We start from the raw sequence: 22,708 nt of genomic DNA, 5'->3' as shown, positions 1-22,708 counted from the left end.
AGTCAATAATCCAGTACAGAATTTTTCATCTTAGTCTAAATCTAAAGTGAAGAAAGTGCTCAGAGTGTTTCTCAGCTGCGTGCTGATCTGATATTTACAGTATTCGTAAGTCACAGTTTGTGGAGGAAGAAAAAACCCAAAAGACATTCAATCAAAAGGCGTATAATCCCATTCCGACCGTAACCAAGGCAACGCAAATTCCCAAAGTGAACTGAATGCCGGGGAAGCTGCTGATGTTTTTGGAGGTCAGGTTGAATGGGTTGTCCTTTGGCTTGTCACCTGAGTTAAAACAAACAAACGAAAAGGCTTCTTAACCTAAGCTGTATCTTTTGGTGAGGTTATTACTCTATAAATTAGAAGGAAATCGTAACTTCTCGATTTGTCTTGAGAGAAAAATGTCTGGGAGTCAGATTCTCACCTGAAGTGTCTTCTGTAATACTCAGCATTTTCTGAAGGTCCTCAAACACCTGTGTTTATGAAAACGTGACGAAAAAAAAAAAGAGAAAGAAAGAAACACTGGTTAGATTTTCGGTCTTGTTAACTCATTAAAACACTGCGAAACAAAACTGCAATCAGAGTTGAAACCTCCAAAATGTGCTTTCGTAGCAACTGTTACAGCTATGTTAAGCGTTTCCATTTTTTTTTCCAGTGTTGACATATTTTAATTTAACTTCCTCTTCTGCTGCAATAATCTGATATGGTATGGTCAACTTCTTTCTCACCTCGATATTGAACTCAAAAGCCCTGACTGCTTCTTCTAGGACTTTCTGTTTCTCTTCTTTAGTCAGCTCGATGCTGTTCATTCTTGCCCTGTACAGCTGTTTGAATCGATTCGGACTCGTCACTCCGGGGAAGGAGAAAAACGAAACTCCTTCCTGTCCGACTAGCCCGAGGGTCTTCTGGGTGATGCGGCCCAAGACCTGACCTCCTGACAGGTCGCCAAGGTAACGGGTGTAGGCATGGGCCACCAGCAGATTTGGGCTCTTTCTGCCAATCTGGGGGGACACGAGTAACACTGGATTAGATTAAACACGCCGGTCAAGACACAGTTCTTCAGTTAAGGATTACCACCCAGTCACTCCTAATCTGATAAGAATCCGAGAGAGGGGAGGCTGGGGAATGTAATCTGTCATATTCATTTTCAGAATTATGGTTGCATAGTTATGACTGAACTGAGAGTCTAGTAAATCCATACAGTAAATCCAATTATGTGCAAAGCAAGTGATTTGTACCGATACGGATGCAAATACACAGAAGAAAAGATAAACCAGGAAATACTAACAGAGGCGAAACAGCTCAACGTCGTGCGTGGAGCATTTACAGATTACGTTCTTCAGTGATGGATGAAGACATATTCAAACTGATCGTTCTCCAGTCGGTATTTGATATTACTGACCATAACCCAAAAATAGGTTTTAACAGAAACAAAGGTTTTCACATCCTCTTTTCACACGGGCCTTTTACGGTACCTCTCGCAGCCTTTGTGCGTATCGGTGGGTGGCCGCAGGGACAGTGACTCTCTTTCTCCAGTCAGGACCAAAGAAGAACTCCAGGTCCCTCTCCAGGGGCTCCAGGCGAGCCAACTCCTGAGGGAAATATATGGGCTCAACTGCGGGATGCTGGGAATTTGAGTCCAGCTCTTCCTCCAAAGCTCGGTAGACCTCGTACAGGGAGCACAGCAGAAGCTGCAATACAACACAACACACACACACACACACACACACACACACACACACGTTAAAGTGATATATAGATGAGTCATGCGGAACTGGAGATGTGCCCACTCATTTCACTGGAAAGAGAAGTTGGGGTTATGACTAGTACAGTATCTCAGATCCCACATTGCGAAGGTCAGCCCCCAAAAAATGTATGTATGACCACACTTTAAAAAGGTCATTTAAAGTTTTCCTTTGTAACTTCAGTATCAAAAACCTAACCAAGCAGATATCAAGAACCAAATTCTACTTTGCGATATCAAACTGGGAGACAGATATTATCAAGTCTGTCACAGCTCCCCTCAAACAGCTATGATACTGAACTTTGTGTAGGACTTTTATACAACATGGTTTTTCCAATTAAATGCTAAACTGTTCATTTGTTCTTTATTTCATTCTTAACTTCCGTCTCACACGAGGTTCGTATCAACAGCTGTTTGTGTGTCTAGGCTGTAAACTGATCTTCTTAACTAGCTGTTGTCTTGTTTTTAGTAGCTGACAGCCTCTTTGTAGAGGAATGTACAGTGGAGACATTTTTCAGACGGGAGTTACCTTGTACTGTGTCTGAGTAATTTGTCCCCTCTGATAGCTGAGCATCAGTTGAGTATTCTCTGCCCTTACATGACTGTCTTTAGTGGCGGATTTGATCAGCTCAGACAGGTCGCTGTGGATGAATGAAAACACTTATTACACTGCCGATACACTTCTTAACACCAAAATGTTAACGGAGTTTTCTGCGTTAATTCAGTGTCTTACAGAAAAGAATAAAACACAGAGATTTGACATTCAAAAAGCCTTCTGGAAAATATTCATGCCAGATTATATACTCAATTATATCTTCAAAAAGTTTTTTTTAAAAAATTGCGCAATTTTATAACTATTTTACCTGTCTGTGTTCTGGGAGGTTTCTCTCCGTTTGCTCTGGGTCGCGTCCATCTCAGAAACTGTTCATTTCAAAAATAGAAAAAGGAAAAATACACATTTAATAGCAAACGCATTGCTAAAAAAAACGGACATTTAGGTTACAATCTCATAAATTTAGTTACAACATATTAATTACACACAAACATCTATTAAACCCTCACCTATGGTGGCGATAATTTATGTTGGCTGTTGTGTCGCTGGCTGAGCTGTGATCTTGACTCAGACTGAGCGATGTTGTGTCTTCACCATCTCTAGTCCGACTTTTATACATATCCTTACTCGCCCTATCACTGTGTAAATTCAGTCAAATGGGAAGTGAAACTGTTGATTCATTTCCCACGTGTTTAGCAAGGGCTTACCATGACTACACGTTTTTAACGACGATGCGCAAAAGGCTGAACCGTCAAACCATGACTCAGAGAAACACAGTCGCATAAGAAGTTTACGAAGTGCAGTGATTCGTTTTCATTAATGGTTTGTATTTATTCGTTTCACTTAATCGTCTGATCTCGGATGTTCACAGCTGTAGAATGAACCGTGGTCTATGGTCTGGTCAAATCTCTCAATCGTGTCACACAGACAAAGGCTTGGGAGAGTTTAGCATCAACATTGTTGAAACTGTCTGCAGACTATTTCAAAACATGACGCAGCAGATGAGAGAGGCCGAATGGTGTGCTAAAAACTTGACAATGCAGAATCCGCTAAAGGAAAGACAGACTTTTTTGTAGAGCCACTATTGCTCATATAATGTCAGATAAAACAGGAATAGATTATATGGGTTGAAAGAAAATGTATATATATATATATGTGTAAATGTATATATGTGTGTGAGTGTGTGTGTGTGTGTGTGTGTATCGCTCTCTCTCTCTCTCTCTCTCTCTATATATATATATATATATATATATATACACACACACACACACACATATATATATATATACACACACACACAGTAATATAAAATAACAAAAAAAAAATAGACAAAGTTAGACGTCAAACATAATAACATAAATATTCAGAATACAAAACAAGGTTGTGCATATTGCGTTACAAAGTACATGCATTTATTTTATCATAATTCCTTTAGGATAAAATGTACAGTTTTGGACACGCCCAAACTTTCATCTGTAGTTTTTCATTGGTCAATAATCCAGATTGTATTAGCAACACAAGGCGCTGTGGGTAATGTAGTGCACTCACTGTTGCCAGATGCCGTTATGAAAGCAAAGAAGCAACCGAAATGTAGATGTTTGAGGTGAAAATGTTGCCGTGCCTTCTGTCTCGCTAAAGGGATACAGTCCGGTGAAAGGTACGTCGTTTTTTTCTTGCTTTCGAAGACTAACTTTAACAAAATGTAGCGTAGCCAGTGTGCTCTCGAATTTCTCCGGGATGTCGTCGTTGGGATGTAGTAGTTTACCCAGAATTGGGGCAGCGGTGGCGGTTCCTCTCTAAGCTCAGTTCGCCGCGTCTCCACCGGGGCCTCATTTCCACAGCACATTTCGACCATAAACACCAAATACGCGTGTCATTTGAAACAGACGGACCGTGGATACATTGCTTTTAAATGTATGTCCAAAACTGAGTACAATTTATTATCAAAAACTGCCAAAACCGTGGTCTCGAGAACAGAACTGATTACTTTAATCTCAGAGTAGGACTACTTTTTCCTGGTCTCCATGTGAAGTTTATTTACTCTGTTGAAGGTTATGCATTTTACAAATGCATCAGCCTAAACGAACACAGACTCCAAAGCGTACAGTTGTGGTGAATTTCCCCCTTGTTTGGACGTTATTTCAGGCCTGATGGAGCCCACCCAATCCCTGCTCCTCTTCCTCTCCCTTCTCACGCACGCCTTATGTGTTCCTGGTGAGCACCATGGACACAACGACTCTCGTCGCCATGACTACTGCGTGCTGGGTGCGGGACCAGCTGGACTTCAGATGGGTTATTTTCTCTCCAGGAGTCAGAGGGATTACATCATATTGGAGAGAAATTCAGGGCCAGGGAGTTTCTTCAACGTGTGAGTGTTTTTTTTTTTTTTTTTTCTCTTTGGAGGCCTTAGGAATGGAAATAAATACCCACACCACGTCCATCCCTAACAACAAAAAAAAAATCTCTTTTTGGACCAAATGTGAAAGTAATCGCTAGAATCTATTACTTTATGTGAAGTTTTATGTGAAGAGTTGTTATAATTGGCTAAAGTCCTGTTGAAATGGAGTCAAAATGACAATTATTTAAAGCGGTCTGATGCTTCATATCTTGTGTCCAGGTACCCTCGCCACAGAAAACTCATAAGCATCAACAAAATCTACACAGGGAGGCGGAACAGAGAGTTCAATTTACGTCATGATTGGAACTCTCTCTTGAGTGACAGGTCAGACCTGCTTTTTCAGCAAATCAGCAGGGATCTCTACCCACCAGCAGATGCATTCCCACGCTACCTTTCCATGTTTGTGAAGGAACTGGGACTCAGGGTGAAATACGGTGTAGATATCGGGAAGATCCGAGCGTCCAGTATAGAAAAAGCGGGAAACAGGTGTTACATATTGACAGACCAGCACGGCAATGACTACACCTGCAGGTATCCGTTTTGGAGGAATTTCTCCTGACTTTGTCAGTTGTTGTTGTTTTTTTCTTACTATCTCAGTATCTCATGATTTTTGATTCAGTGGGAGACACGCAGTGTCTTTTTTAATTCAAAGACAGCCGTGATAGATTCGATACGATACTCAGTGACGTTCTAACTGACGTCATTAAAGCATTAGCGAAGATGTCACTTAAACTCATCTCCCTCTTCTCCTCTCTTTCTTTCTGTTCCTCCAGTGTCCTACTGGTTTCCACGGGTCTGTGGGTACCTCAGCAGGTCCAGTTTGTCGGTTCTGACCTGGTGGAAGGTTACGAGTCCATCTCTGTGGATCCAGAGGCCTATAAAGACCAGGCCGTTTTGATTCTGGGGAAAGGAAACTCGGCGTTCGAGACCGCCCAGAGCATTCTGGGCAGAGCCAGTCGGGTCCACCTGTACAGCCCAAGCCCGGTCCGACTGGCCTGGCAGACACACTACGTTGGCGACCTCAGGTACTTCACGCATGTCTGTGTAATTAACGCATGTCTATAAAATGTATCTGTTTGTTTATTTGAAGAGTGATTCCAAACATGCTTGTTTTCTTTTTGCACCGTGGGTACGTTTCAGTTGTTTTTGGGTTTTTTTGAGAGCGTGTCGTTGTGTGAACTTCTTCTCATTTTCCAACGGAAAATTGTTTACGAAGCTTGTTCAGTGAAAAACTGAAACACTTCAACACGGTTAAAGAGGAACATTCTGGAGGTTTCCTCGTGTCACAGTTTGAAAGAGAAGGACTTTTTACTGATGCTGTCCTGATATGTCCTTTTATAGCCGATCAAGTTGTCCTCTTTTCCTTAGGGCAGTGAACAATGAACTTCTGGACACGTATCAGCTGAAGTCCCTGGACGGATTGGTAGAGGGAGGTTTGGAGGACATCGCTATTGTCCGCCGAGGTCGAGGGGGAGGGAGGAAGAGGAGAGGAGGAAGAAGGAAAACCGGAGAGACAAAAGAAGACGAGAGAAAGGAACAACTCTACTTGACTCTGGCGGAACTGCTGGACGGTCGACGCGGAAACGAGAGCTCCAAGGTTAAGGCTGAAAATTTACCCGGTTACCATAACGACAACTTCTCGCTCCGACAACCGTACGACCGGGTGATCCGCTGCCTGGGCTTCCGTTTCAACTTCTCCATCTTTGACGGGTAACAGAAAAAAAAAGGATTCATTTCTGTTTTCTTTTACAACATTCTTCCTTGTTCCTTTGGACTGTCCATGAAAACGTATCCTGTTTGTCATATTTTATCAGAATATAGTAATGAATTCGTTGTGTTGGTGACATTGGTTCAAAGTCATGTTTTCCATGCATCTACTAATGATTTACATTATAAAAGTAACACTGAAGGAGTCCCAGTTTGACTTCATCATTGATTGCACATGTGTTGGTTTCTATGACGACATCGTGTTTATACCTCTCTAGTTCTGCCCGTCCTCCCCATAGTGGAGGTGCAAGGGGTCGGTTACCAGGGGTGACGGCGTGGTACGAAGGCAGAGGGACACCAAACCTGTTTGTTTTGGGTACGGCAGCGCACTCCCGAGACTACCGCATGTCTGCGGGGGGGTTTGTTCATGGTTTTCGTTACACAGGTGAGTACTCCACAGGCTATGACACAACAAGTCAGTCTGGTGTAACTTTCTCTAAAGAGTTTTTTATCATTCACTGATATTCTATCTGGTTTATTGTTACTCTGTTGTTCCTATTGTAACTTTATTGTTGTTATCAGGTGTAACTGTCTCTGTATCATTACTCCAATTGGCATATTGTTACATTGTTGTTACTATTGTTACTTTATTGTCACTGTATTGTGGTTATCTGGTGTAACTTTCTCTTTATTGTTACTTTGTAGTTATTCTAATGAGACTAATATATTCAGATAAAGAAAACACTTATGGTTGCCTGGGAAGGGTCTTAAAGCAGACAGCAGGAACAGTGTGTATGTGTGTGATGTGTTCACTTCAGTCAGGGTTGTGATGATGTTCCTCTTGTGTTGTTTTGTTCTGTGGCCCTGAAGTGCGAGCTGTCCACAAGGTCTTGGAGCAGCGTTACCATAACAACGCTTGGCCGGCCACAAAGCTCCCCACCACTCAGCTGCTGTCCTGGATCCTCAAACGCGTGAATGAGGCCTCTGGACCGTACCAAATGTTTGGCGTTCTGGGGGACGTTATACTACTGAGGGGGTAAGAAGCGTCATATTTTCGGGCATCATATTTTCCTCATGTCTCACACAGTATTTTTCACCCTGTCCCAATTATATTAAAGTAGACTGAGCAGATTTCTGTCTTCTTTTATTTCATTTGCATTGTCATCTTAACAGTAAATTTTGTCACGGAACTTCAGAGTAACATGTCTCCAATCCTGAGCTTGTTGTCTGTGTTTCTGTGAGTCCACATCAGTGTCATTTACTTCTCCCTCTCTCTCTCTCTCTCTCTCTCTCTCTCTTTCTCTCTCTCCCTCGCTCTCTCTCTCTCTCTCTCCCTCTCTCGCACTCTCCATCTCTCCCTCTCTCTCTCTCTCTCTCTCTCTCTCCCTCTCTCTCTCTCTCCCTCTCTCTCTTTAGTTCTTACTGTGAGTATCTGGAGGAGTTCCCCCTGCAGGCCCTTCCTCAGTTCTCGGCTCTTTCGGGTCATACCATCTCTGAGCAGGGATTCCTGGTCCTGCTAATGCAGTATGGACTAAACAGAACTGACACACTGGGTCCGGGCAGGGCCGAGTCCGAGTGGACCCGAGCCTGGAAATCCAACTTCCTCCATCCCGTCTTGTACTACTACCACAAACTGCCTACTGGTGAGAAAGAGAGAGAGAGAGATTTTTCATTTAAAACCACGTTTAACATCTTGCATATGATACGTATATAGTTGCAAGAGCACACACAGTATGTCTATATAGTACGGTCTGTACAGTAGAAACATCATTTCATACAAAACTGGTGTGACAGTGTTAAAATCCCACTATAACACAGTACATGCAGTTTAGGTTTTAATATGTGCACTCATGCTGCAACAACATCAAATGACTCTTTTTAGCTGGCCTTGATAATGATTCTGTTTTACGCAGCATCGCAGCCTCTTTGGTCTCGATCAGTTGCTTTATTGGCAAGAGGGTTTCAGTAACACTACAGTTTCCCAGTTAGCCTTCGTACTGAAATGTGTCCGAACATGTATTACACAGAGAGGGATATGAGACAGAGGCCCGCGGGTTGGCCCCTCCCCCGTCCGCAGGCCGTGCATCACATGATCGAGGATTTCCTGACGGAGTGGGACCAGCCCGTCTCCCACAGTCAACCCCTGAGACGCTTCCTCGAGCACTGTCTTCAGACCGACCTCAGGGCCTTCTATGCAGGTCAGAACGCAACGCTGTCAGCCACTTGCTTCACGGTGACCTCACTCTGTTCTCTAGGGCTTGTCATCCTGCTCTCACGCCGGGGAGAGTGAGCTCCTTAGCCATGCAGCTACATGGGGTTTCCCACCTGTGTCTAGAACATGCAGTTTGGCTGAAAGCTAATCCATTCTGCTCTGGAGCAGCATCAGCATCAACCTTTTGGAACTGTGCTCAGAATTCCGTTCAGAATTTGTAACAGAATTTTGATATAAACCCAGCGCAAATCAAGACTAGTGTGATATGAAAGTAAACAAACTATGTGCCCCTATAAGACTGTGCAACTGTTAAATTTACATCAAATGAAAGACATGTGTTTGTAACGATGTGTTTGTAAAGAAGCTCATCACCTGTGTTCTGTGTCTCTTCCCCTCAGAAACTTGTTTCCGTCTCTCCCTAACCAACCGTAAGCCACCCCTCTTCTGTCGCCAAGGTTACCTCAAGAAGCAGGGCATTGTGGGTAACCATCACCTCTGGCAAAATGCCCGTGAGGCAGGACTCATGCCTAACCATCAGGAAACTGTCTCCCACAACAGCGAAGATGTGCCATTCCCAGAATACCTTAAGCACGCTGGAGCTACGGTTGCCTCAGCGATGAACTTTGACCTCTGACTGGTGCGACTGGGAGTAGCGATTGAACCCTGTCGTTCACAAACGGCCAATTTCCAATACACGTACACCTTTCCATGTCTCTTTCATGTACACTATTCTAAACATGGACTGAAAAGTACAGCGAAATAACAGCCTCTCTGACTATTTTTCCATATTCATAGGAGTTTAATATCTGTGTCTGTCTTAGAGGTTGACCAGTCGTACACCCATTTGGTTTAGCCGCTGTGTGGTGTTTAAGAAGACCTGTATGGATGAAAGAAGGAAAGTTCTGGAATTGGCCCATTTCTCTGGCTGCTTTCTCTACCTCCTAACTCTAGTGGTTCTTTGTATCTTTTTTTTCTCCCTCCTCAAAAAAGATCCATGGTACACATATACATTTTCCTGAGATTAATTGTAGCCTTTGTATTGAGTTTACAGAAACTATTATTGAAGTTTAAGATACTTATCGTGCCACCATTTTATGAAGCCAAAGTGTAGATTCGACTGTTGATATATGTATATACTGGTGGTGGGGTTTTGATGTTGTCTTGAACACCATTAAAACACTTTATTTATTTTACTGTATTTATTTTTGTACTATATGAAAATGTTTTCATTCAATAGTATATTATACATTTATTATGGATTGCATTGATTTCCTCAGATGTTATTTTAATAAAATGAACATCATTTTCTGTTCACTACACTGAAAACAGAATATTAATAAACACTACCTAGAATATTAAATCGATCGGGGTCCAGTTTTTTGTGGTTGATTACGACTGTTCAATGATCGAGAAACATCTGTCAGTTGTGGCAGAGCTTCACAAAGTCTGCAAAAAATCCCCTTTTTGTGATTGGATCAGTGATTGTGAACAAGATTACATTTGATTGGCTGTTCGTTACTTGTCAAACATTGTCTATCCAATGACAGTGTTTTTTGTTGAAGCGGAGCGCAAACCTGAAACAGGGGACATTTTGGCTCTGTGGAGGAACGCGGAACAGCGAATCGACAGCCAAATACCGCACCATAATGGAAGCTATACAATGCTTGTTTCTATATTGATAAATGGACTCAAGTGGCCTAATGTAGATGTAGGGAGTGAATATAGTGAGCCAGATATAAATATCGCGTTTTAAAGACGAGATAGTCGATCGGTTACCATTAGTGTTACCTGGTGCATGTTTTCTGTAGCAGAAGAACGAATTGATTTCAGCAAATGATTTCATAAACATGGACGGGTGGAGCCCAATTGTTGCGACCGCCTCGGACGATGAGCGGTCGAGCTCCGAGGGCGAGTATACCGTGCCTCCTGGAACGTTAAAAGACTCAGAAAAAAGGGAGGACGATCCTTTGGGGATAGAGGGAAAGACAAGGGTCGGGTTTGGGTTCACCGGTTTTGGAGAACATGCCCTGAGATTTAACCGAAGCAGTCCGGCGGCGGAGCAAGAACTTAGGTACTTGCACTTGCTCTGGGAACCCGGTCGGGGCGGCACGGGCGCGGGGACCGGTGTCGCAGGCAAGCCAGGAAAGATCACATCCAGCAAGGCAAGGCGACATGGAAGAGCACGGCGGAATTTGGGTCCGATTGGAAAGGACATATACGGTAACGAGAGTTTAAATTTGTCAGCAACTTCAGCTAGAAGAGTTACTATGTGTTTGCACTCGTACGTCAATCCATATTGTAAGGCAGTTGGAAGAGATGATGTGAGTGTATAGCGTATGTATTCCTGCAACAGCCTGCGTGTGCTTCAGTTGTCTGTGTCGTAAAGTTAGGTCTTTTTGTTTGTGAAAGGTGTCCAGCGTTTATGCAAAGTAGGCTACATACCATTCTCTAGTCAACTGTGTCCCAGCATCTGAGATGTTATACTGCCCTGCAGTAGCCCAGAGTTTGAATAACCTCTTCATCTGTCTTTTCTCAGCTGCTAAGAGACTAAGAGAGGCAGCCAACGGCAACGACATCGACACGGGTAAGAATACTTCTGACTCTTAGAAATGAACGTAAAACAGTAACAGTCGCCTACGAGCTACAGTCGGTAGCTACACTTTCGGCTGATTGTAATAAAATGTCATTAATCGGTCAGTGAGCTTTTCTGTTATTTTGACCCAGTGAGCTTTTTGGTTGTTGCTTTGTAGTACGAAGGCTCTTGGAGGATGACACTGACCCGTGTGCCGCCGACGACAAAGGACGGACAGCTCTACATTTTTCCTCTTGTAACGGCAATGAGAGTATCGGTAAGCTGGACAGAGCGAAGATTTACATTCAGTGTAACCCGAGAAGTCAAGTTTGAAGACATACGGTTAATGTTTTCAGTACAACACATTTCCTCTGAAATTAAGAAATGTTAAAAAAAAATTATATATATATATATATATATTTGTAAAGTAAATCTGTTTATGAGTGTCAAAGAACGAAATACAAATTTGATTTCTCTCTGTGTGTCCAGTTCAGTTACTGCTGAGTTATGGCGCTGACCCAAACCAGAGAGACAGTCTTGGGAACACACCGTTGCACTTGGGTAAGAACAGTCACAGAGGGAACCTTATGAGGAGAGAAGGAGTCTGTTAAAAGAGTAAATGTAGCTTCACCTGAATTATGTTTGCGCATGGTTTTGTGTTTACCTTTGGCCCTGTGTGAAAAAGTGAGTTTGGGATGTGAATTTTAATGTATGGTTATGTAAATATTTTCCATCAGCTGCCTGCACCAACCACGTTCCTGTGATTACAACTCTTCTTAGAGGAGGTGAGAAAACAAAGAACATTTCTGTTATATATATAAAAAAAACACACACACAGAAATATTATTCATTTCTGTCTGATTGACGTTAATCTTCAGACTTCATAAAACGCTGCAGTCATATTGTGGCCATGTGTGAAATCTATTACCCCTTTTACACCCTGAAATTTGTGGGTGTTGATTTTTCCCAATGAAACATTTTGCAGAGTTATTTTTGCATTGTATTAACACTGGACACTGTAAAAATCACTCGAGAGAGAGAGGACATTGCTTTAGAGCATTCTCATTATTGCATTTACTCTGGAGAGTAGTTTATTTTTTTCACTCGGTAGTGTTAATTTAACACTTTGTGTTGTAAAGTTGGTTACATAGTACCTCAGCTATTCACTTCAACGTGTTTGTGATGTTCCATCGTTAAATTAGAACCAAAGTTGGTCCCCAGACACCCTACAGAGGCTACCTGATGCTCCTAAGTAGTTAGAACGAGTTAAATGCATTTCCCCTATGGGGCTCAGTAACGCGCGACTCATTAATTGGTTGCAGGCGCTCGTGTGGACGCCCTAGATCGGGCCGGGAGGACCCCTCTGCACCTCGCCCGCTCCAAACTCAACATCTTACAGGAGGGAGAGTCCCGAAGCTTGGAAATGCTAAGGGGTGAAGTCACACAGGTGATTAACCCGAGATATGCCATTACAGTTTTTTTTTTATTATTATTGTTGATAAAACTGTTGTTGCTCTATATTAATAGTATTTAAAATGTGTTTAATTTTGAGAGAAAGAGTCCCATTCCTTTGTTCAATAACGAGGAAAAAAAAAAGAAAAGAAAAGAAGAAAACGGGTGACAAAATTTGTTTTGTAACAACCTGTCAAAGTGTGAACAGGCCATATTGACAGATTACCGCTAAATGTCTAAACAGCGTGCTTTGCTGAATGTAGAAGACAGGCCTATTGAGTTATATGTATGTAGCCAGTGTGCTAGCAGTGCTTGACGAATAAAGAGTTGAGACAAGAGACATGATCCAACAAGTAGTTCTATTAAATGGCACGTGTTTGTATAACAGTGCTGTCTTACATGCCCACTCATGCTTCAGTATAGTTACTCTGGTGATTAATTCCCTGTATGTGGTATGCAGATTATTTCAGTGCGTGTTGTCTGTGTGTGTGTATGTGTGTGTGTGTGTGTTCAGATTATTCAGATGCTGATGGAATACCTGAACGTTATGGGACAGAGTGAGGAGAGAGAGAGACTGGAACACATCAACACGCAACTACAGCACACACGCACTAAAGAACAGGTGGGTAATTTACATATACACACACACATAACAAGTTAAAGAGTAAGTACTTTTCAACACGCACACGGACACACACACACATGGCAGGTAAGTTATAAACATCTTCTGACTTCCGTTAGACCACAGTTAGAGAGAGCGGACCCTTTCACGTAAAGACTTGTGTTTTATGCACGTCAGTGTAATAAGAAGAAAGCGTGGGGATCTGTTTTGAGCTGTTCGAGTGATGTCTCTGCTTCACAGGTCGATGAAGTCACAGATTTACTGGCCAGCTTTACGTCCCTCAGCATTCAAATGCAGAACCTGGGGGACAGGTAGAGACGAGAAACGGAGAGGTGGATGGATGACCCGGAGAAAGATGACAAAAATAAAAAAAAGAAATATATTTATTTTTTATGATGTGCCGACACTCATTCTGGTTGTTAATTTAATTCTAGTCAGAAAATTTCAACAATCAACTTACTCTGTCTGAAATACTGTGTTTTTTTTGACACCACAATGGCTGACTGTTATTATTATTTTTTTTTTGTCTCTGTTTTATAAATTGTAAAACGTCTTAAAGAACTGTTTTGATTTTCTTTTATTTTTTGCCTTGCATGATTTGTACATAATTGTTCACTGTTTTTTTTTTATTATTATTATTTGTAAATGGTTGAAAACAATTCGTGAATGAATAAACTATGTCAATCACATTTTATTGGCGTGTCTTTCTCAAGATATCCAGCATCTGACATTTTAAAATAGTCTAACGGGTTTTACGAATGCAGCGCAGACCTATGGTTGTTAAAGTCTTGGATAACACGTATTTATTTTAATTTTGTAAAAATAGCGTTTTCATTGTGTCCATACGCTTGTTTGCGTGTAGTCCCTCCCTCAGCTCTGCGCTTTGTTGTTGACTGGACTCAAAGATGGCGTCTGGCGGCGCTTAAACCGAAGCATCCATAGAGGTAATCATATCATATACTTTTGAAACCGCACCTGTTTTCAGTTGTAACGTAACTCATGCAATGTCTCTGTCTCTTGCAACAAAATAGTATAAAGTTCAGTTGCACGGCACCAATGCGTTGCTGTTGAATTTGAGCCCGATAGTGGCCTACGTTAAGCAAAGCCGCGGGCTGTCATCGCTCGTACACCCCGGTAGTATCTTCTACATTCCCAGCTAGTTCAGTTCTTATGGTTGAAAGAAGAGGGAGTAGGATTCCCGGTGAAGTAAGGGGGTGTGTTTGTGTATCTGTTCGAAAGTAGGCGGGAAATATCCAGTCAATTATCATCCCGAACTCTTTGTCACTAATTTACGCCGGAATAAGTTACGCTTGTCTGGTACATGTCATTATGTGGTTAGTGTTGGCTGCCATCGGGTAACGGATGGCAAAGTTATGCGAACATCAGACAGCCGCAGAAATACGGCTGTTGTACCTTACAGTGATATTTCTGCTGAAGATCCAAAATTAGCTACTCCTAACGGACTCCTGATTTAAAATGAATTTCTCTGTATTGCAGCTGAAAGTGTAACGGAAATGGAAGAAGCAAGAAAGCATTTGTAAATTCTGTGGTAGGAGTGACTTTGAAAGCTTATTCCGTTTGACAGGTTAGTGACAAACTTTTAGATGCTACACCTCGAAGTAGGCTCTTGATTTTGCTGTTCTTGTTACGTCTGCAGAAAATTACATTATATTAAATGATACTGTGTAAACTATATTAAAATATACAGAACCGTTTGCTCAAGCAGATCGCTATTTTTAAGAACTAAGAATAAAAATTGGAGGGTGTAAATGATAATGAATTTGCTGATTTTTGGTTCAACTTCATACGTTTCTTTGATGCAAACTGAAAGGAAATAACTGTTTTTCTTTGTCAGGGTTTATCAGCTGTCACCGGTTGGTCAAACTCAATGTATGAAAAACGACTGACCAATGGCATTTGAAGAGATAAAGAAAAAGGGAGTGATGGGTAATTTTTAGACATTTTTGCAAACCTTGGAAATTTAAATTTTTTTGTTGGTGCCTTATTGTGTATCTGTATTGAAGTATAAGATACAATGTACCCTCTCTCTCTCTCACACACACACCCCTCTTTCTGACCCAGAGATGTCAGGTTTGGAAGGAGAGGTGGGCCTGGTCGCTGGTCGCAGTCAGAGAGAGAAGAGGCGTTCGTACAAAGACTTGCTGCGTGAGGAGGAAGAAATCGCCGCGCAGGTGCGCAAATCATCCAAGAAAGGCTCCAAGGTAACAGCAGGGCATTAGAACCTGTAACACTGTTACCCCATGTTACACGCATACCTGTGCCGTTACACTGTGGCGAGAAGTTTATGCACAGTTCTTATTCCAGCTAACGAGTGGCAGATGTAAACAGCCTCTACTTTACAGCATCTGTGTCTGAATGAACACTGTTACCCAGGGTTACAGTTCTTTGTAACAGTGTTTCATGCAGCAGTGCTTCACATGTTACAGGCATTTGGAAAAAAAAGAAAGAAACTATATTCCTCTGCCTCAGGTTAACTGCAACATAATCACTGTGTTATAAGCTTCATTGTAGTTTTAAGTACAGTGTAATTATCTATATATATGTGTATGTGTGTGTGTGTGTATATATATATATATACACACACACACACAAATATATATATATATATGTAACATGTGGCAGTGTTACATAGGTAGTTTTGGTAGGAGGCTGACACAAGCCTTCTCTCTCACCGTTCTGTCTCTCTCTTTGCTCAGTCGGTTAGATAGCAGTAGTTAGCTTAGCGTCATGTTCAGTTCCTGACAAATAAAAGGCCCAGCTTTGTGTTGAGCAGTTTCATCGTTCTCTTTGACTGTGCTTCTAGGACTCTGAACTCTTTCTTCTGTCCGGAGACTCACACAAGAAAAAGAAGAGGCATTCGAGTGACGATTACTATCACAGAGGTAAGGGAGAGGGGCACTATAGGTACTAAAAAGACAGCTCCTGATTGGTTCTTATTTGTGCTTGACTTCCTGCAGTAATAAGAGGGACTCTGTATATGTGCCTAAGTCTTGGCCAGAGTAGTCATTTGCTGTCTCGCTATGGTTATTTATTTAATACCTCATGAACTTAATGATACAGTTGTGAATACTATGTAATAATATTAATAATGCTACTTCATACTTTATATATTTTGCAATTCTCTGAATATAAATTAGTTGTAGCCGTCACTTTGGCTGGTTAAAAAGTGGTTGCGTAAACTGGAATGTTTTTAACAAAACCCAACCAGAATGGTATTTTATAAAAGGAGGAATTACTCACTTGTCTTGGTATTCTATGGATCAGTACAGTTTTCGCAGAATAAATCTTTTTGTGGAATGTAATAATCCATGCAAAGTCTAAAAAATTCTAGGTGCAGGTTTAAATACTTCTCTTCCCACTATTGTATTTACTGTTATTTTGCTCTGTCTGTGTGTTTTTATCTCTTTCAGACCACTTCTGCTCAGGTCTTATTTACTCTCTCTATGTGTTTTTATCTCTTATCAGACCATCACAGCTCTGGTCCGTCCTCCCACAAGAAAAAACGGAAGTCGTCCGACCGCTCTCCGTCTCTCTCTTCCTCCGGTGCTTCCCATCATGCCTCTCACTCCACCGACACGGCCATGGGCCTCCTCCAAGCTATCACCTCCCCGATGGCCACGGGTTCCGACCCCAGCCCGCACCTCCACAAAAAACCCTCTTACCCTTCCTTCCCCTCCTCCTCCTCCTCCTCTCACTCCTCCTCATCCAAAGATCGAAAACGCGACGGCAGCTCCAAAAGCGGCCACCACTCTTTCTCCCACTCGCGCTCCTCTTCGTCGTCGTCGTCTTCGAAAAAACACTCCTCCTCTTCCTCCAAATCCTCGCTGTTCCACGGCGGAGCGGGGAAAGGAGAACCTCTCACCCTGAGAGAGGCGGAAGGTCTGAAGATGAAGCTTATTCTTTCGCCGAAAGAAAAGAACGAGGGAGGGGGAGGAGGAGGAGGAGGTACGGACGGATTTGCTTTCCCTCCCCACTCCTCGTCATCCTCGGGCTCGACGGCGCTTCATTCGTCTTCGGCGATGAAGAAAGCGGGGATGAAAAAAGAGAAGGATAGAGAGAGGACGATGACGTCTAAACCACCCAAGAAGAAAGTGCAGAACAGGGAACCGCTGCCTGTGGTGGGGAAGGAGCTGGAAGTGGAGGGTGAGTGAGAGAGAGAGTCAGAGAGAGAGAGACAGAGAGACATATGCTTGTTAACCTAATGCATTGATTTTAAACAGATCATATCAGTCCTCATACCAGCATATGTTTGACAATTTATTCTTTATTTACTTGGGGTTTTTTTTTTTTTTTTTTTTTTTTTTTTTAATCTCCCATAACTCTTTGTTTTTGCAAAAAAAGTTAAAAAAAAAAAGGATTTTCAGTTTTCTTTTCTTTCCCTTTTTTCCAAAATTTTACTGATTTTATATTTCATTAATTTATTAATATATGTTTGCAGTGAATTTGGTTATAATATGATTAACTTCATCGTAACTATTAACATTCTCCAACTGAGTTAATTATGTGTTCTATTTTTACTTGTTTTTACTATACACATAGATTTTACAGTTATTTACCCCAGATTATGTTGACACACCTTTTCCCTGTCTCTCTTTGTTTGTGTGTGTGTGTGGCTGTGCGCGTGCGTGTGTGTGTTAGGACACTACAGTGGGTCTCTCGGGGGTTTGGGAGGTGACAGCTCCTCTTCAGGGCCGGAGCTGGAGGCGGGGGAGCTGGTGATTGACGACTCCTACACGCACCTCTCCAAAAAGAAGAAAAAAAGCAAAAAGAGCAAAAAGAAGAAAGAGAAAGACAAAGATAAAGACAGAGAGCGAGATAAAGACAAGAGTTCTAGGGAAAAGAAACACAGCAAAGGAGGAGGAGGGAGCAAGAAAAGTGAGAAAAAAAAGAAAGAAAGAAGAAAAAAAAGAAAAGACATGAATGACAAACTGGGTCACCGTTCATATAGTTTATCTCCCAGCCGTCATCTTCTTCTTTTTTTTTTCACTTGGCTCTTTTGTCTTATTCTCCACAGGTGATCCTTCTCGAAGCCACTCCCACACGCACAGCTCCTCCAATCACAGCGCAGGGGCGGGGATGTACAGCATGGCTCCTCCAGTCACTTCCCATCATCATCAGAGCAGTGAAATGACGAGTGAAAAAAAGAAAAAGAAAGAGGAGAAAGACAGAGACAAACACGACAAGGATAAGGTCAGTAAACCTTTCTAGAATTTTCCAGCCTCCTGTTGTTCACCCAATAATGATTCATACAAATATACATAATTACATACCCTCAGATCTGCAGTTACTGATAATTATAATATTTATGGTCAGGTATCATCACTAATAATCAGCACTGTCAATAGACAATAACATTTTCTGACATCATTTTATAGATGTTTCTTAATCACCTGTCCAATGATACAGTCACATGTTTCCTGGATAAACTGACCCTCAAAATGTGTCCAAGATGTGTTTGTATATGCAGTGTTGTTTTTTTTTTAAAGTTCTGTAGACTTTCTCTCTCTTTCTCTCTCAGCCTAAAAAGAAGAACACAACGGCGTATCAGGTATTCTGTAAAGAATACAGGGTCAACATCAATGCTGAACAGCCTGGCCTAGGTTTGTACTTCAGTATCTCTCTCTCTCTCTCTCTCTCTCTCTCTCTCTCTCTCTCTCTCTCTCTCTCTCTCTCTCTCTCTCTCTCCCTCTCTCTCTCTCTCTCTCCCTCTCTCTCTCTCTCTCTCACACTCTCTCTCTTTCACTCTCTCTCTCTCTCTCTCTCTCTCTCCCTCTCTCTCTCTCTCTCTCCCTCTCTCTCTCTCTCTCGGTCTCTTTCTCTCTCCTTTTCTCTTTCTCTCACCCTCAAAGCAAGACCTTGCTCAAAGTCAAATTTCTGTACACAAAATCAAAGTCAGACTCCTGTATGTAAAATGGATGATTGTGTGTGTTAAAATGGATGATTGTGTGTGTTAAAGCTCTTTCTTTTTTCTGCTTTGTCCTCTGTAGTTTTTGGGGAGCTGAGTAAGAAACTGGCCGAGGTCTGGAAACAACTCCCAGAAAAAGACAAACTGGTAAAGTTGGCTTTTCAACGGTTATGTTTCCGGGAGTGTGTTATATAGCTTCTCCTTTATAATATTCATTATTTCATATCGTTAATGTAATGTGCAACTCAAGAACTGAGTAATAGTTCAAAATTAAAAAATAAAAATTAAAAGTCTTTTTCATTGAAATGACCCAGCACCGTGTGTATAGGCGTAATTTATAGGAGTCTCTCTCTCTCTCTCTCTCTCTCTCTCGTTCTCTGTAGGTATGGAAGCAGAAAGCCCAGTATCTGCAGCACAAGCAGAACAAGGCTGAGGCGACCACGGTCAAACGGAAAATCAGCACGTCAGAAAACAGCAGCAAGAGCAAAGGTAAACCACAGCCCCATATGTTACCGTGTGACACAATATGACCCCAAAGGTTACCCCGCAAACTCCTCTTCATTTTCCTCTGTAAATCTACACACACACACACACCCACACAAACACCTCAGTTCAGTCTTATTTTACATTCCAGTAACGCCTCATCCTTACAGTTACTCACAAGTGTACTCCTAATGACTGTTCACAATTGACTATAATATCTATAATACTGTGTAATAATTATAGTAATAATAACAACAGTAATTACACCCATTCTGCTTAGCCTGGACAGGGTTAAGACTAAAAACTGGTTTACTGAATGCTCAATCAATATTTTTTGTTGACTCCGGACACATATATTTACTGTACACAGGATAGAATAACTTATCTCATATGTGGCTCATTAACTACACTGGAGTTTAAGTTTAAGTAAATATATGTGATCTTCGGGCGTTTTCTGGTACATTCTTAATGAAGTTAAACCTTGACAAAAAGATGTTACTGAGAAATCCATTCAGACAACAGTCACGCTTGTGTTCTAGTCATTTCTGTCAACACTGGGCTTTGAACTCACAGCCACAGGGTTGCCAGATTTCTCCCCTTTACACCTGTCCTTTTTTTCACAGTATCAGTAGATCATTTTAGCTGTCTTTCTCTGTCCATTTACCTACTGGACTCTGTCATCGCTTATGATGTCTGTTGTGTTTATTGCCCCCTCTCCTCTCCCCAAGGCTCCAGTAAGGGTGTGGGTTTGGGGTCGGGCTTGACCTCTCCAGGTCGGGGGTCACTGGGCATGACCTTGTCGCCAGCGCGAGTGCCACAGGTGGACCCTATCGATGCCGCTGCCCACCTGCAGTTGCTGGGTGAATCGCTGTCTCTGATTGGTCACCGGCTACAGGAGACGGAGGTCAGGCAGTGAAGAATTGAGCTAATTAAGCTGATTGTTTTGTCGAGCTCTGAGTACAGTAAAAATAAATCACAATGAATGATTACAACAGTCATCAGACTTCAGGGAAAGTTACCAGACTTCAGGCTCACTGGGTTGTTTGTATGCTGAAATGATTTTCTTTGATCATGAACTGTTCAGAAGATGAATATCCATATGCCGATGCTCACTCTCTCTTTATCTGTCTCACTCTCCCTATCTCTCTCTCTCTCTGTCTGTCTGTCTGTCTCTCTCTCTCTCTAGGGGATGGTAGCAGTATCAGGGAGTCTCTCTGTGCTGCTGGACTCCATACTCTGTGCTTTGGGCCCTCTGACCTGCCTTACCGCACAAATCCCTCAGCTCAACGGCTGCCCACGAAACGTTCTGGTGGGATGTGTGTGTGTGTGTGTGTGTGTGTGTGTGTGTGTGTTTGAGTTTGAGTTCAGCTGTGAAATATATGACCTTTATTGATTCGCTCTGACAGTTATTTAAGCTGTGTTGTATGTTTGTGTTCTTCCCTTTTCGCAGTCAAACACCCTGGACAACATAGCTTACATTATGCCAGGGCTGTGAGGAGGAGCCAGGGGAGGCCCCGCCCCATCACACCTGTGCCCCGCCTGCACTTTCCAGGAATCTGGACTACTTTTACTGCATATCCGTTTTCAGGGTACCAAGAAAAGACATGGAGGGGCTAAAACGTGTCCCCAGTGAAGCACGGAGTGGAAAAAATGGACATTACATAGTGTATACATGTTTTTAAAAAGCATTTTTTTAAATTCCTAGTTGATTTTCTAATTGTTATTTTTCTTATAAAGAAGTATCCTATTTTAGAAAACATTTTTAATGTTCTTCTTGTCTGTTAATATGAGTTATTACAGGATTGTGGGTGTGAATGTGCGCGCGCGTGTTTGTGTGTGTGACAGAGAGATAGAGAGAGATAGTTTTATCAATACCCATTACCACTCATTTTGAATCTGTTTACCATCAAAACCATATTTAAAACAGACGCATCACTGCAAATTTTCACAGTTGCAATGCCTCATTTGTGTTTTGTAAATATATGAATTTAATATTATGATTTTAATATTATTATAAATGTTTAGGATGGTTTTTTTTTTATTTTTCTTTGTAGAAAAACGCATGTATGGAAGACTGTTGAAAGTGTGACCAAACCACATTGTAGTAATTTCTAGTATTAGAAGCACAAAACTTAAAAAAAAAAAAACATTTTCACTGATAACTGTGCTTTTTGCATTAAGTAAAAAATTGTTGAGAACAAAAAGATGACATTCTTATTCACATAAGTTGTCTTTCAAAGCTAATTTGATATGTTTCACAAGTTTTGGCCATGTAGAATCTGATGACGATCTAGTTTGGGTGTTTCCTTTTATCTTATGCCATATTGCTCTCACATATGGACATACCTAAACTATTGGAAGGCCTGATGCTGTCGTAGTTCAGCTAACACGTACTGTTGGCTACACGTCTTTAAGGACTTCATTAATTCAAGGAGTGTTAGACAAAGTCACACTTCACACAATAATAATTATTTCATTTTATGCAATGAAAACAACATGACTGATGTGCGTTGCGGGTAAAGTTGTTTGAGTGAAGCACTTTCTATACTGCAGCTGTGAAAACCGGAATGGATCAAGTCGATACACGAGAAATACTTTTCTAGCCTTTGCATGAACGATTTCCGAGTTTTAGACGGATTTTACCAGGAATATTTAACGAAGCAAGCCACCGCCCAAATGGAGACATACCCAAATCCCGAGAAAGGCACACTCGGCGGTTGTTGAAAACGGCCGTCGGTTGAGGTGGGTGTGTTTTTGCTTGTGTGTCAAGGAGTGAACTGGACTTCCTGAATGCGCCTTTGGTCGTTAAGCGTGGTATTTTTCTATCGGAAATGCACCGAAGAGAGTCGTCTACATCTCGGCAGACAAGAGAAAGCGTTTCGTAATCGGGTCACATGCTTTTGATTGAAAAAGTCTTGTTTATCGACTGAGGGAAAAACAGACCGGAGACGGGAAGTAGACAATATACAAAGCTGTCAAGCTTCTCAGCGCACTACAGAGGTAGGATTTGGGGGCCTTTAAGGATTTTCAACATGATAATGTCAT

At 41.8% G+C, this 22,708-nt stretch overlaps 5 protein-coding genes across 5 annotated transcripts in view; 4 read left to right on the top strand and 1 right to left on the bottom strand.

Annotated features, from left to right (window-relative positions):
* Positions 1 to 151: 151 nt before the first annotated feature.
* Positions 152 to 2,651, bottom strand: hmox1a (heme oxygenase 1a). Its single transcript, XM_030793729.1, has 6 exons — positions 2,602 to 2,651; positions 2,268 to 2,379; positions 1,470 to 1,685; positions 723 to 995; positions 419 to 467; positions 152 to 279 (listed from the first exon to the last, which is right to left on the bottom strand). Exons 1-6 carry the CDS (start codon positions 2,649 to 2,651, stop codon positions 152 to 154), a joined length of 828 nt encoding a protein of 275 aa, XP_030649589.1.
* A 1,208-nt stretch (positions 2,652 to 3,859) lies between these two features.
* Positions 3,860 to 9,250, top strand: foxred2 (FAD-dependent oxidoreductase domain containing 2). The gene is made up of 10 exons (XM_030793844.1): positions 3,860 to 3,948; positions 4,437 to 4,659; positions 4,909 to 5,220; positions 5,463 to 5,714; positions 6,058 to 6,399; positions 6,675 to 6,841; positions 7,267 to 7,432; positions 7,813 to 8,039; positions 8,424 to 8,594; positions 9,007 to 9,250. The coding sequence occupies exons 2-10, from the start codon at positions 4,442 to 4,444 to the stop codon at positions 9,240 to 9,242; spliced, it is 2,091 nt and encodes a 696-aa protein (XP_030649704.1). The 5' UTR covers positions 3,860 to 3,948; positions 4,437 to 4,441; the 3' UTR covers positions 9,243 to 9,250.
* Positions 9,251 to 10,350: 1,100 nt separating this feature from the next.
* Positions 10,351 to 13,603, top strand: ankrd54 (ankyrin repeat domain 54). Its single transcript, XM_030793816.1, has 8 exons — positions 10,351 to 10,828; positions 11,145 to 11,192; positions 11,359 to 11,457; positions 11,670 to 11,741; positions 11,918 to 11,965; positions 12,503 to 12,627; positions 13,147 to 13,254; positions 13,495 to 13,603. The coding sequence occupies exons 1-8, from the start codon at positions 10,456 to 10,458 to the stop codon at positions 13,567 to 13,569; spliced, it is 948 nt and encodes a 315-aa protein (XP_030649676.1). The 5' UTR covers positions 10,351 to 10,455; the 3' UTR covers positions 13,570 to 13,603.
* Positions 13,604 to 16,792: 3,189 nt separating this feature from the next.
* Positions 16,793 to 21,158, top strand: hmgxb4a (HMG box domain containing 4a). Its single transcript, XM_030793930.1, has 9 exons — positions 16,793 to 17,418; positions 17,914 to 18,151; positions 18,282 to 18,465; positions 18,794 to 18,875; positions 19,263 to 19,327; positions 19,564 to 19,669; positions 20,392 to 20,567; positions 20,850 to 20,972; positions 21,114 to 21,158. The coding sequence occupies exons 1-9, from the start codon at positions 16,857 to 16,859 to the stop codon at positions 21,156 to 21,158; spliced, it is 1,581 nt and encodes a 526-aa protein (XP_030649790.1). The 5' UTR covers positions 16,793 to 16,856.
* Positions 21,159 to 22,581: 1,423 nt separating this feature from the next.
* Positions 22,582 to 22,708, top strand: part of LOC115829673 (GTPase IMAP family member 4) — a 4,668-nt gene continuing 4,541 nt past the window's right edge. Inside the window, exon 1 of the mRNA XM_030793839.1 lies at positions 22,582 to 22,663. The gene's annotated coding sequence lies outside the window, so the exon portion shown is untranslated. The remainder of the gene's footprint in view (positions 22,664 to 22,708) is intronic.

Source organism: Chanos chanos, chromosome 16 (genome assembly GCF_902362185.1).
Source record: "Chanos chanos chromosome 16, fChaCha1.1, whole genome shotgun sequence".
Classification (NCBI taxonomy): Eukaryota; Metazoa; Chordata; class Actinopteri; order Gonorynchiformes; family Chanidae; genus Chanos; species Chanos chanos.
This window is presented reverse-complemented; position numbering and strand designations above follow the sequence as displayed.